The following is a 14,028-nucleotide window of genomic DNA, read 5'->3' on the forward strand; positions in this document are numbered from 1 at the left end:
AAATCTCTCATATTACATCTCGATGATCAAATCAGACTGCATATAGTAGAGCTACCAAAAACAAAAAAATAAAAAAAAAAAAAAAAAAGCTCCTACACCTATCCAACCCTAAATCGAGGGCAGAACATGGTAAGGATAATTATTCAAAGCAAAAGAACATAATTAGGGTTCTACCACCCCCCAAAAACCACCACAAGCCTGATCCAAAAGAAAAAAAAGAAGGAATCATGGAATGGCCCAAAAGGCAAAACAGCAAACCCACTACCCCAGGCCCAGCCCAAAACCCTAGTTTGAGGAGATGCTGACCGACCGAATTTAACACCTCTACCAAAGCTTGGACTAGTGTCGGTCGTCATCATCAACTTAGCTAGGCTCGGCGGCCCGATCAGAGTCGAGCCCATCATCCTCTCCTCTCCCCCAAATCGGCTTATAGCGAGCCGTGGGAAGAGCAGCGACCAGTCACCATTCCGGTGGTCGAGCACTATCCTCCACCATCGCCTTAGTCTAGAAAAGAATCCCTTGGATTATGACCTAGACTCTAAGCGAACATGATCAGACTGCCTCCCTTAATATGCAGACCGCCGCCCTTCTCAGAAGTTACAAACACCGACGTAGTCGCTGTGAAGCCTCCAAAGGTGCAGACCCTGACTCGATCCACTAACCCGTGCACCTAGGACCACACCCTTAACCACTCAGCCGAGAAACGCCGCGATCAGAGTTTTTGGACACCTGAATCGAGACCACAACGCCGTTTCTTGGGAAATCTATAGACGCACCGCCTCTCCGAGCCCACGTTGTCGTCATCCCTCCTTTGCTTGGTCTAGGGAGAGCAAGCTCACTGCCACCACCATGAAACCTAGGTTTTACCTCTCAAAGTATATTCATATTTCTCAGAGGCCTTCAGAACAGATTTCTATTTCCATTCTTTACCTCTCTTTAATTTAAAAAATAAAAATAAAAACTCTTTAATTTCTTCAAACCCTCTTGAGCAGTTTCTCCTTTGTGCTGAGCGTTTGTTCAAATGCAAAATAGGGACTGATGTCAGCTGCTTTAGTTGTGGAAGAATAGAGGAGTCGGTTTTGCATTATTTATGGGAGTGTCCAAGGGTATGTAAGGTCTGGAAAGGTACTTGGCTAGATGGTGTGCTGAAAATTTGGTGCATTCCTAGTTATATTAATCTGTTGGTTTGGGTGTTAGCTGAGGAGGCTCTAATGAGGTTGAGAAATTTTGTCTCATTAGCTGGTGGTTATGGAAAGATCAAAATAATGAGAATGGTAAATTGCCTCTTGTTGATGTCTAAAGTTCAGCGGTAGCTGAACCTTGGTTAACGCTGATCCGATGGGCGGACCGCTACTTGTGATATTTAGAGCTTCCACTACCTGTTAAGCAAAATACAGAGGGCGTCAGAGGGAGACCACGTTGGGCGGTCTTTTCTTCTCCGATGCCTAAGTTAGTCAATGTATTTATGTTGACAAAGTAACAACAGGTAAGTAGTAAATGCGTAATTAATGAGGAGAGAAGAGAGAAACTTTTATGGGTGAGGAGGGAGATGATCTTCTCCATGTTTTCGATGTGGGACTGATATGCTTCAGTTCCCACTTCTGGAGCTTCTAATGATATCCTGGAGCGGTGCGTGGCGGCGCGTTGGCGATGATCTAGGGGTACGTCGGGGCTCAGGCGGTAGCCTGCTTGGCTGTGTTCCCATAGGTCACCCCTTTGGTGGGTTTTGGTATCGCTAGTGGTAGCATGAGCGTGACTCATTGTAGCTAATTATGCTTGCAAATGCTTATGTAAGTACAAGTCCCCCAAGTCCCCAATCAAAGAGGGCAATCTTGGTTAGGGAGTTTCCTAGCGGTTCGAAGCGTTACTTCCACTAGACTTACAAAAGCATAATTAGCGTCAGTGCGTTGTCATCCATTGACTTACTGAGCAAACGCTTTATACCTTTTTGGGTGGGCCCCTGCTAGGCCCCCCCACTCCCCTGCTAAGATAGACCTCTGTTTGGCCGGTGTATTGTTTGTTGAGGGGAGTTGCGCTGAGCAGAGGGTGTTGGGTAGTGTGTCCAATCTTTGATACCCAAGTGGCGGGGATCAACGTGCCTGATCAGGGCCATCGAAGACTGTTGACGTGTCCCCTTGTCCCTGAGGACCATGGCTTCTGTGACACAGCGTGGCGGTCGTCGTTGGTTTGACTGTAACGCTGCGTGGCGGTAGTCGTCAAAATGAGGTGTTACCTAGGGAATCGCTGTTGGCAGAATTTCCTCGTTGATAGTGAGCAGCAAGAAGCTTCGCGGGGACTCGGCTGGTTGCAATTCAGCTGATTGTTTTGCCTGCAGGAGAGAGAAGTTCCGCTAGCGGAGTTGCGCTTAGCGGAGACTCGCTTGCAAGAAGAAGAGGGAGCTGCACTTAGCAGAGACGCGCTTGCAAGAAGAAAAGGGAGTTCCGCTAGCGGAGTTGCGCTTAGCGGAGATTCCGACAATTGGTGGTCTTCCTCTTCCATGGTTACTTTGAGTAGATGCTTCGTTTAACGATGCCCGACACGTGGCCATCACAGATTGGGTTAGCTTGCGTGATAACATCTCTTCAGCACGCCCGTCTCTTCGCCATTAATGGGAGTAATTATTGATTTTGTAACCGAGGCGTCGCCTCAGTTAATCAGGGGGGTTAGTGAGTTAGTGGGGCACGTGTACGGCCGCGGTGCGATGTCGTTTTTAGCGGGCGGCCTAGATTGGTTTGATATTGACATAAAAAAGAGGGAAACTGAGTAGTTTGGCACTTCGCACTTTGAATTAATATCGTTGTTGTCAAGCTTGCCTCTAAGATCTGAGGAGGAGATCCTACGATTTCGTGAAGTTATCTATCGTTGAAGGGCGAAGGCCTCCTGAAGTGAAGACGAGCACCCTCGAGCACGGCAGAGTTTCCATCTTTAAGGTTGGTATTCTGAATCTCGTCCCTGTTTCATTGGATCTTCTTTGTTTGTCTGTTTTTGGTTTTGCTATTTTGAAGTGGTTTCTGTCTTTCCCTGGTGTATCTAAGGGTCTTGAATTGTGTTTTGGGGTCGGTTTTAGGTGTTTGATAGAGGGTTGGCATGGGGTTTCTTGCCTTGCTAGATGGTTGAATCTGGGTTTGAGTGTGGATGCGTTTTGTTCTTGTTTTGGCACTTTCTGGGATTTCTGGGTATGGATGTTCTTGATGTTCTTGGATGAAAATTGACCTAGGGATAGTTTAGATCTTATGTGAACTGACTGGTTTGGGTTTTAGGCTTTATGATGGCTAGCGCCGTAGAGGTCTCGAGCAGAGAGGATTCCGGGTCTGATGTGTCGTTCAGCTTAGCGGATAGGGTGTTTATTGACTCGTTGTGTCCGTCTGGCCATGCAGGAACCTCACTGTCCGAGCTGCTAGATATCGAGCTGCTATAGACAATACCCTGGGAGGTAGCAATGGGTCGTGCCGGTCGTGCAGAGAGCTCTAGGGAGGGGGAGGAAGCTGCCGTCTGCAATAGGCGCGAAGAGCGGTTAGCGAGCAATAGCACCGCTAGCGGTTCCGCTGGCGGGGGAGAGTATGGCGGTGGAGAAATAGAGTCCGCTTGGGTTCTAAGTGATGGCACCGCAGTTGATGAGGCGTGAGGACCGATGACTGTGGCTGCCGTCAATCTTCTGAAGCGGGTGTTCCTCCTGCCCGGAGTGGTGAAGTTACGTCCGTCAACCGCTAATGAGAAGGCCTCCATTCTGCCAGTGGGGTACGCTGCCGTGCATGAGGCGATCTTCCGCCAGGGGGTGACATTTCCTCTTCTGCCAAATCTGCAAATCTTAGTTTGCGAGTTTGGTATCGCTTTTGGGCAAGTATGCCCTAATATGTGGCGGTTGCTCATGGCGCTTAACTCACTATGGCGCTTATCTTGTTGCGAGGGTCCTATCGTGGCGGAGGTGCTACATTTCTACGAGTTGGTATATGTGAAGCGCCAAGACTGCAGCGGGCAGGTGAATTTGAGCAGTCGCCAGGGGGCGCCCAAGCTAATTCAGATTACAACAACTAGTTTTTAATGAGTCAAACTCACAACTTCTCACTTATAAAGAGAAGACTAATGTCACTAGACTAAATGATATAGGGCAATTGCCAAGTATTGGATTAGATATTCAAACTACTTTTGATATGGGATGGAAAGCCATTGCCAAAATAAATGTGGAGAAACCCAAAATTTCAGAATTTGAAATTCAATTTACTTTAGGGGTAAAATTGAAAATTACAAGTACTCTGAAAAGGGTGCGAATTTAACTCCTCACAAAATTACTCTCTTGTGCAGTAACAAAAAAAAAAAAAAAAAATATATATATATATATATATATATATCTTTATCTTGTAAGCGGCTTAAAAATGGAGCTTTTATTCATACCTCTAAAATTGATATTTAGACCTGTGACTTTTTCCAAGTAATAGTTGATTAGTTGACTTTGTCAATTCATGTCAAATTACCAATAAAGACACAAATAAGGAAAAAAATAATCTCTTCTTATCTCTACGAACAGTAATAGTCTTCAACTTGGGAAAAAATTTCTCCTCCAATGTAAACCCTAAAATATATATCGTCAAATGTTATTTAACGTTGAAGTCAAAATTTTTTGAATTTGACTTTGTCTTAGTAAAGTGATAGACTTCCTTGCTCACATAGCTGACAATTTACAAGATCTATCACTGCACTATAAAAAAAAATATAAAATAAAAGGAGAGAAAATGGGAAATACAAAGACACCTCAGTTGATGAAGCCCTACTCATTCTGCATGCAATCAAACATGTGAACGAGCGGCGATAAAAAGCAGTACTCCAGCACGTTTATATAACAAAGGCAACAACGGACAGTTGTCCACATGCAAGATCTTCCCGCACATCATCAGTGCAGAGCAATTTTATGTGGAACTATTCTATAGATATGATGAAAAATTCGACCATCTGATATAAATCTATGAAGAATGCACTAGACTCATGGTTGATTATTGTAATTTCCTCCACTATCCCATACATATCTAAAACAAAAAAACCATGCATGTTCATTTCAAGCTGCTATGGAAACAAGTAGGAGATAATCAGTTTAGGGACAATGACATCTAAATGCAATGAAAATAATACTTGGAAAACATATTTATATGAGATGATGAGGAAACATGGTATTGTTGCCTACGCTAACCAAGAGATGACAATTCACTGAAAAAGTACTAGCACCTCTGTTACTTGTATATGGAGGATGAGCTTCCAAAAAAAAAAAAATTTGCTGCAATTCCAAATCTTCAAAAACTGAAGAAGATCCAACTACTGATTTTTGAAAGTATGAATAGAATCTAAAAAAGAAAAAATGTCTTTTATTGATTTTATTGGACAATGGATATTATAGGAAAATTAGAGAGGTGTAGATAGCAAATTGGTTATTTGAAAAAGTAAGTTAGAGGTCTATTAAGTAGGGAGGTCCAAATACCAAATTTGGAGGTATGAATAAAAGCTCCCTAAAATCTTGTGCAGATTTCTAGTTTTTCTACCATAACGAAATAATTAGGATTCTGTTTAAGTAAATCTGAAGTGTGTCTGGCCCAAACTCTAGGTTATTTGACCTAGTGGTAATAGAGTTTTAATTAGAGATAATCTCGGAGAATATCTTAGAGAGAATATCTTAGAGATATTCATTCATTGTATGATTACCTTTCCCTGTACAATTCAGATTCTATGCATTGTATTCCTCTATATAAAGAGGCCCTTATTATTAATGAGAATACTCAACAATTTTCTCTCAAATATCGATTCCCTAGAACACATTATCAGCACGAAGCCCTAACCTGAAACCCTAAATTCGTAGCCTCCAAATCCCAAAAACCCCAGTCGCCCACCTTGAAACTCTCAGTTCCAAGAGTCAAGAACCGGCAGCGCCACCACTAGAATCGGGGGGAAAAACACCAAACAGGCCATCGGAAGTGATGAAAATCACCCTGCCCGGTTCAAAGGATTCGCAACTACGCTCGGAAATTCCTAATTTCTTGGAAGCGACTACGCTCAAATTTTTTTATTGTTTTCGTGGTAACCTTTTTTTTCGCTCTGAAACTAACCATGTTTTCTTGTTGTTTTTTAGGATGAGTAACCTAAACAAGTTGAGCTTCGCTCCACTAGAGACAACAGGTGCAGGATACCACAAGTGGGTCCGTGATGTGCGCCAGCATCTTAAGGTTGATGGAATCCTGAGTACGATCCAAGAGCCACGTCAGGACGTGCTTACTCCTCAAGAAGCTGCTACTTTTAAAGCAAATAGAGCTACGAGAGAGGCAAATGAAGTTAAAGCCATCATTCACATGACAAGGCACATGAATGACGCGCTCCAGAATGAGTACCTCAATGAGGAAGACCTAAGAAAACTATGGGTAGAACTCGAGCAGCGTTTTGGCAAAGTTCGCGACTCCCTGCTTCCAGACTTAGAAGTGAGATGACATAGCTTCTGCTTCTGTGATTTCAAGTCTGTATTTAACTACAATTCAGAAGCACTTCGTATCTAGTCTTTGATGGAATTCTGTGGGCAGAAAATCACTGATACAATGTTGATCGAGAAGACTCTCTCTACCTTCCCCGTCTCTGCATTGATGGTAGCCAAGAACTATCAGATTGATGTCAATGCTGGACGCATCACAAGATTTCATAAGATTATTGGTGCCATGAACGTAGCTGAAAAGCACAACAACATACTTATGAAGAACTATAATTCTAGACCCGTGGGAGCCAAGCCAATTCCGGAGTCTAATTATAGTCGTGCCCCTAAGGGACGGCGCAAGGAGCGAAACCCTAAGGAAAGGGATGGTTCTAGACGCTCTAGTCCATATTCTCTCCCTAAAGAGGAAGGAAACAGCCAAGATAGGCGTGCACGAAACCGTGGAGGTAAACGTGTGAAGAGAGAGAGAGGCCAAGCCTCCGGCTATGGTGGTGATGCCACCAAAGATAGAAGTTGTCCCTAAAGCGCTCCTAAAGCGTCTCGATCAAGGGAACCTGACCATAATGATGCTTGTCTTAGGTGTGGACTACCCAGACATTGGGCAAGGAAGTGTAAGGTATCCCAGAATGTTACAAACGCATACAAGATGTATCGTGAAGCAAGGGAGGCACATTACATTGAACAAGAAGATCAAGATGGTGATCTCGATCTAAGGGTGGAAGACTTCAAAGATCAAGACCCAAAAACTGGCGATTTTGATTAAATCTTTTTATTTTCCAAGAGATGTAAGCAATTGCCATATTATTTTTGTAGTAAATGCCAATAGTTTAGTTTTTCCTCAAAGTAGGCTCACCCAAAGTAAGTGTGATGTCTAGGAAGGTTTTGAGATAAGTGGTACTTAAGCGAGCCTTGCTCCACCGACATCTCTCTACTTACCTGGTCACATTTGCTTTGGAGCTACCGAAAGAAGTTAGACGACTACCATTGTTTTGCATTAGCTAGTTTTTGGATTAGATTCTCTCTAATGAAAGAGACAATGATGTAATTCCGTTGGCTTATTAATAAAAGTTGAGTTCTTTTCTTTATGACTCCTTTTTTATTACGAGTTTTTTTTTTTAGGAATGGATTCTGGAGAACTGCAATGTCTTGTGGATAGTGAGACTACGCACACCATTCTCCACCATAGCCAATTATTCTTGGAGATGTTGCGTACATATTCCTCTGTGACCATGATGGCTGGGCCATCAGGATTAGTTCAAGGACATGGAATGGCCCAATTTCTTTTGCCAAATGGCACCTTGATTAATGTCGCAGAAGCTCTCTACGCTCCTAAGGCAAATCGAACCTTATTGAGCTTTAAAGATATCCGAGCCAACGGATTTCATGCCGAAATGCATACTGAGAACTGAAAAGAGTTCCTTTGCATTACCTCTAATGACTGCGGACGAAACGCATCTTAGAGAACTTTATGTGTTAATCTAGTGGACTTTATGTCACTACCATTTGACCTATTGAATCCAATAACATCATAAGAGAAGACCTCTTGGATTTCGATACATTTTGACTTTGGCATGACCGACTAGGACATCCTGGTCATGACATGATGATCCGTATACTAAAAAATTCACACAGACATCTATTCTTTCGAGCGAAAAGAAGTAAGAATCAAAGATTGATTCCCAGATTTAGTGTGACCGCCACTGCAACCGCCTCTGGCTCTGCTGCCGTCCACCGCAGGCCTAAGGCCGCCCATGTCCCCCCTGACAATGCAAAAACGGGCGTCACCCATGGCAATGGCACCATGGGTGCCACTTCCCATGGTTCCAAAGCCATGACGGGTGATGTAGTCACAAATTTTGCTTCTAATAGTGATTCAGACGCTCAGGCCCAACTAACATCCTCATTGGTTACTTCTAAGGCCCTTCGCTCATTTTGCAAAGCTTGTTCCTTAGGGAAATTAGGACCGAGACCATCCTACTCAAATGATCTCAAAATACTCATCCCGTTCTTACAGAGAATCCAAGGGGATATCTGTGGACCAATTCAACCATCATGAGGACCTTTTTAATACTTTATGATATTGGTTGATGCGTCGATACGCTGGTCACATGTCGCGCTGTTGTCCACTCGAAATGCTGCTTATGCTAAACTCCTAGCCCAGATTATCCGTCTATGGGTTCACTATCCAGACCACCCAATTAAGTTGATTCGACTTGATAATGCTGGGGAGTTTACGTTGAAAACGTTCGATGACTATTGCATGTCGCTGGGGCTTAATGTAGAGCATCCAGTTCTCCATGTTCACACCTAAAATTGTCTCGCGGAAGCAACTATCAAACAACTACAAATGATAGCACGAACATTGGTTATGCGCACCAATCTCTTTATTTCCACTTGGGGATATGCAATATTGCATGCAGCCACGCTAATTCATCTACGACCCACTGCCACCCAACCTTACTCTACGTTACAGCTAGTGACTGGGTACAAGCCTGATATCTCGCACTTACGCATTTTTGGGTGTGCCATTTATGTGCCTATTACACCGCCACAACGTACTAAGATGGGTCCACAAAGACGAATGGGCATCTATATTGGATATGAATCTCCAACTATCGTTTGCTACCTTGAACCCTTGACAGGCGATCTCTTTACAGCTAGATTTGCGGATTGTCATTTTTATGAGACAGTCTTCCCGTCGTTAGGGGGAGATAAAAACACAGATGTTCAACAGGAACGACAGGAATTGTCGTGGTCTGTCCCCACTATGTCTCATCTCGATCCCTGTACCGCACAATCCGAACTTGAAGTGCGAAGAATAATTGAGCTCCAGAATGTGGCAGACACTCTGCCTGATGCGTTTTCTGATGTTGCTAAAGTGACGATATCATATATACCTGCTGCAAACGTGCTTGCAAGGATTGACATCCCAAATACTGGACGTAACGCCACTCCCATGACACCAGGAGATGGCGCCACTGCCCAGAATGGCAGTGATGTGGCGTCTATGGCAGCAGATCCCACGAGGAAGCGCGGTAGACTAATTGATTCGAAGGATACTCGCATTAGAAAGAGACCGATTGAGGCACAAACAAATCATTTGATCATCGATACTCAAAATCAGTCCCATGAGAATGTTCCAGATTATGGTTATGTCCAAGAGACATCTTTGGGGGACGCCTTAATGTCAGAACCTATCCCTGAGAATGTAGAGATCTCTGTAAATTACATTAGTATACATGGGACGTGGCAACCAAACTCCATCATCATTGATGATGTATTCGCGTATTCAGTAGTGCGTGAGATTATTGAGACCGATGACATCGAACCACACTCCGTTGATGAATGTCAACGTAGAGCTGATTGGCCAAAATGGAAAGATGCGATCCAGGCAGAGCTTGATTCTCTAGCGAAGAGAAAGGTATTCGAGCCAGTTGTGTCAATACCGCCCAACACCAAACCAGATGGTCATAAATGGGTATTCGTTAGAAAGCGTAATGAGAGAAACGAGATTGTAAGGTACAAAGCTCGCCTGGTGGTGCAAGGCTTTTCATAACGCCCTGGAATCGATTATGAGGAGACCTACTCTTCTGTGATGGACGTTTTCACGTTCCGCTACCTTGTCAGTTTGGTAGTTTCTGAAAAACTGAACGTAGCTTATGGATGTGGTTACTGCGTATCTATATGGGGATCTAGATACAGATATATACATGAAGGTCCCAGATGGACTTCAATTACCCAAATCAAGTGGCTCTAAACCACCGAGTGCGTTTGCAATAAGATTGAAACGCTCACTATATGGATTGAAGCAATCCGGACGGATGTGTTATAACCGTTTAAGTGACTACTTGATTGGGAAGGGATATGTCAACAATGAACTATGCCCATGTGTGTTCATAAAAATAACAAGCTCCGGATTTTCAATAGTAGCGGTTTATGTCGATAACATGAACATAATTGGCACCCTTAAAGAGTTGAGGGAAACCGCTGAACACTTGAAATCTGAGTTTGAGATCAAAGATCTTGGAAAAACACGGTTTTGCCTCAGTTTGAAACTTGAGCACCGTGAAGCTGGTATCCTGATTCATCAATCTGCTTATACCCAAAAGATGCTTAGGCGTTTCAATACTGACAAAGTTAAGCCTTCAAGCACCCCAATGGTCGTCCGTAGTCTTGATCCAAAGAAGGATCCATTCCGTCCAAAAGAAGACGACGAAGATGTGCAAGAGGTAGAAGTGTCATACCTGAGTGCAATAGGCGCATTATTGTACTTAGCATAATGCACAAGACTGGACATCTCATTTGCCGTGAACTTATTAGCTAGATATAGCTCTGAGCCAACATGACGCCATTGGACTGGTTTTAAAGAAATCTTTCAATACATAAGTGGTACGATTGATATGGGCTTGTTCTATCCTTACAGAGAAACGATGGATTCAGACCCATCATATGTCAAGAACACCACCAACAGTGGTCTGCGTTCTCTCTCCCCATCCCAAAATGACATAAGTGTTTTGGAAGGTTTTGCTGATGCTGGGTATCTCTTTGACCCGCACAAAAGTCGTTCCCAAACTAGCTAGTTATGTATTCACCATGGGTAAGACCGCGATATCTTGGAGGTCTACTAAACAGACCTTAGTCGCTACTTCTTCGAACCATGCAGAGATTATTGTTCTTCACGAAGCATGGCTTAGATCCATAGTTACGCATGTTTGAAGTAATTGTGGTTTGGAATCCACCATAGATGAGCCTACTAGCATTTATGAGGATAATGCTGCTTGTATTGAACAAAGTATTGAACAAATGAAGCAAGGCTACATCAAAGGCGACAACACCAAGCACATATCACCTAAGTTCTTCTACAATCAGCAACAACAGAAGCATGTTGTTCACTAAGTCATTGCCCAAATCCATGTTCGAGAAACATGTTGCGAGCATTGGCTTGTAGAAGTTATCTGAACTACCATGATCGTAGTCATTAGGGGGAGACGCAAACATCAGGGGGAGATGTCTACATGTTGATCTCGAAACGTGAAGGGTGTGTTGTGCTCTTTTTCTCCTTCGACTGAGGTAATTTTTGTTCCACTGAGTTTTGTTACTCGGCAAGGTTTTTGACGAGGCAACGAAAGAAGCACCGCGTTTGGGCGATACAAGGGGGAGTGTTTAAGTAAATCCGAAGTGTGTCTGTCCCAAACTCTAGGTTACTTGACCTAGTAGTAAGAGGGTTTTAATTAGAGATAATCTCGAAAATATCTTTGAGATATTCATTCATTGTATGATTACCTTTCCTCATACAATTCAGATTCTATGCATTGTATTCCTCTATATAAAGAAACCCCTATTATCAATGAGAATACACAGCAATTTTCTCTCAAATATTGATTCTCTAAAGTAGAAACAAATTTATTTGATAAAGTAGAGTTATGCCCAGAATATATTAAGTGCCTAGAAGCTTGACAAGATAAAGAATTCCATATTGGAATTGATTTGATGACAATTGATGAAGAACATTGATTCCTTAATCTTCATTTTGATCAATTAAAACATCTCTTCTTCTTCGAGCAAAAAATGCAGTAAAGACCTAGGACCACTAGAATCTCCACAACCCAATAGCAATTCCGACTCTAACTCGAGTATCCAATCCCGATGACGACGTTGACGGGGAGGTCGCGGTTGGCGTCGACGATGTTTTAGATGGAGGCGGAGAGGAGACGGCTGGCCGTTGGAGTAAGAGAAAATAATTTAAATTTTATTTTTAAATTAAAGAAGGGGTAAAGAATGGAAATAGACAGATTATATTTTTTAGAAAGTTTTCTCGTACCATATGTAGGGCTGTCAATTCCGACACGACCCGATAACACGACTCGAAACCCGCACGAAATAAAGCGGGTTGAACCCGCACGATTAAAAAGCGGGTCGGCCGCGGGTCAACCCGTCATGACCCATTTAATAAACTGGCCAACCCGCCAACACGAAGTGAACCCATATAACCCGATTATGTTATACTTCTTCTTGAAATTTTGGAAGTTGGGAGTATTTGATCCTACGATTGGACAATTTGAAATATTTTACGTCATCATTATTTGATTTAATTATTTATGAATTATATATAATTATTTATATTTTTCGTCATGTGGATTTTTTAGTGAATTTAATGAATTTATGAATTTTTTTTTTAGTTTATGGGTCGCAATGTATCCTTAAATGAGTCATTTGATCTAACATGACACGACCTATTTATTAAATGGGTTAAGCGGGTTGGAAATGGGTAACCCGTTTAGTAAATAGGTTGGGTTTGGGTTTAAATTTTCGACACGATTATTAAATGGGTTGGGTTTGGGTTTGGGTTTGTCTCTTGTGACACGACAAATACATTGACCCGACACTAACCCAACCCGACACGACCCATTGACAGCCCTAATCATATGGTGGTGTGGCTGCCTACAACTCCCTAAGAAATAATTGTCAAACTTGCAGCGGCTAGATGAAGGATGGTTGAATTTATCACTAAATAAAGACTTAAGAAATAACTTCTTCGAAAAAGAATCAAGAAGTAAATAATTATCAACTTTTGTCGATTTGTAGCAAATGGCCGACACATCAGAAACTCTTTAATATAATCACACTTAAAAATTGGCATAATTGTAGGCCCAATATCTTCGGCCGCCTATTCGCCTAATGGCTAATTAGGAACGTGTTCCGCTACACCCGTACGAATTTCTTGGACACGCACTAAGAAGGTAGTGGAGATTATTTCCACAACCAATGATCAGATGCCGTGCACAAAAAGCCAACGCTCCCAGCAATTAGTTTAGACGACGCAAATATATAAAACCACGAAATTGACCATGTCAAGCATCAGTTGCTCTGTCTCCCTCTCTTGATCTCGACGCTTCTTGGCTATCAGTCAGAATGGCTTGCGCCTCTCCAACGGCACTCAGTCTCCCCCTCTGCCGTCTCCCATCACCCGCACCAATCTCTTCTTGCCCCGGCTCCCACCCGGAAACAGTTCATCTCTTCGTCGCTAGAGTTCACCCTTCGTCCGGTGCTCCGGAGACTCTGACATATTTGACGCCAAGGTGTTCCGTAAGAACCTGAGCAGAAGCAAGAACTACAATCGCAGAGGGTTCGGGCACCAGGAAGAGACCCTCCAGCTAATGAACCACCAGTACACCAGTAAGCTATGACACCATTTCTTCCAGACTCTCCTATATAGATGCCGGGATCGCTTATCTTGCCCGCGACCCGAATTCCGGATCGGACGAACCCCATTGCGGTACGTCCGCAACCCCGATCACCGTGTTTAGTGATCCCATACCCAGAATCAGTCTTCCACAAGGGCAGATCTAGGTATGGGGTGGGGAGGACTTAAGTCCGCCCTCCCCAAATTTTTGAGTTAAAAAAAAAAAAAAACCTAGATATATGATGTATATTTTTTGTTTATATGTATATTTGTTTATCGAAGCCCACCCAAACTCTCGAATTATTTTAGTCAAACTCCTCTTTGGCTCTCCCATTTTCTCAGTCCATCACAAATTCTCATTCTTCATCTTTTTCTTCTTCCCAAA

At 43.0% G+C, this 14,028-nt stretch overlaps 1 protein-coding gene across 1 annotated transcript in view; it reads left to right on the top strand.

The window, feature by feature from the left end:
* Nucleotides 1-3,631: 3,631 nt before the first annotated feature.
* LOC112170943 (4-hydroxy-3-methylbut-2-enyl diphosphate reductase, chloroplastic) overlaps nt 3,632-14,028 on the top strand; it is a 31,650-nt gene continuing 21,253 nt past the window's right edge. The window contains exons 1-2 of the mRNA XM_024308208.2: nt 3,632-3,979; nt 13,489-13,636. Of these exons, the coding sequence (XP_024163976.1) occupies nt 3,632-3,979; nt 13,489-13,636 (496 nt within the window). The remainder of the gene's footprint in view (nt 3,980-13,488; nt 13,637-14,028) is intronic.

Source organism: Rosa chinensis, chromosome 6 (genome assembly GCF_002994745.2).
Source record: "Rosa chinensis cultivar Old Blush chromosome 6, RchiOBHm-V2, whole genome shotgun sequence".
NCBI lineage: Eukaryota > Viridiplantae > Streptophyta > Magnoliopsida > Rosales > Rosaceae > Rosa > Rosa chinensis.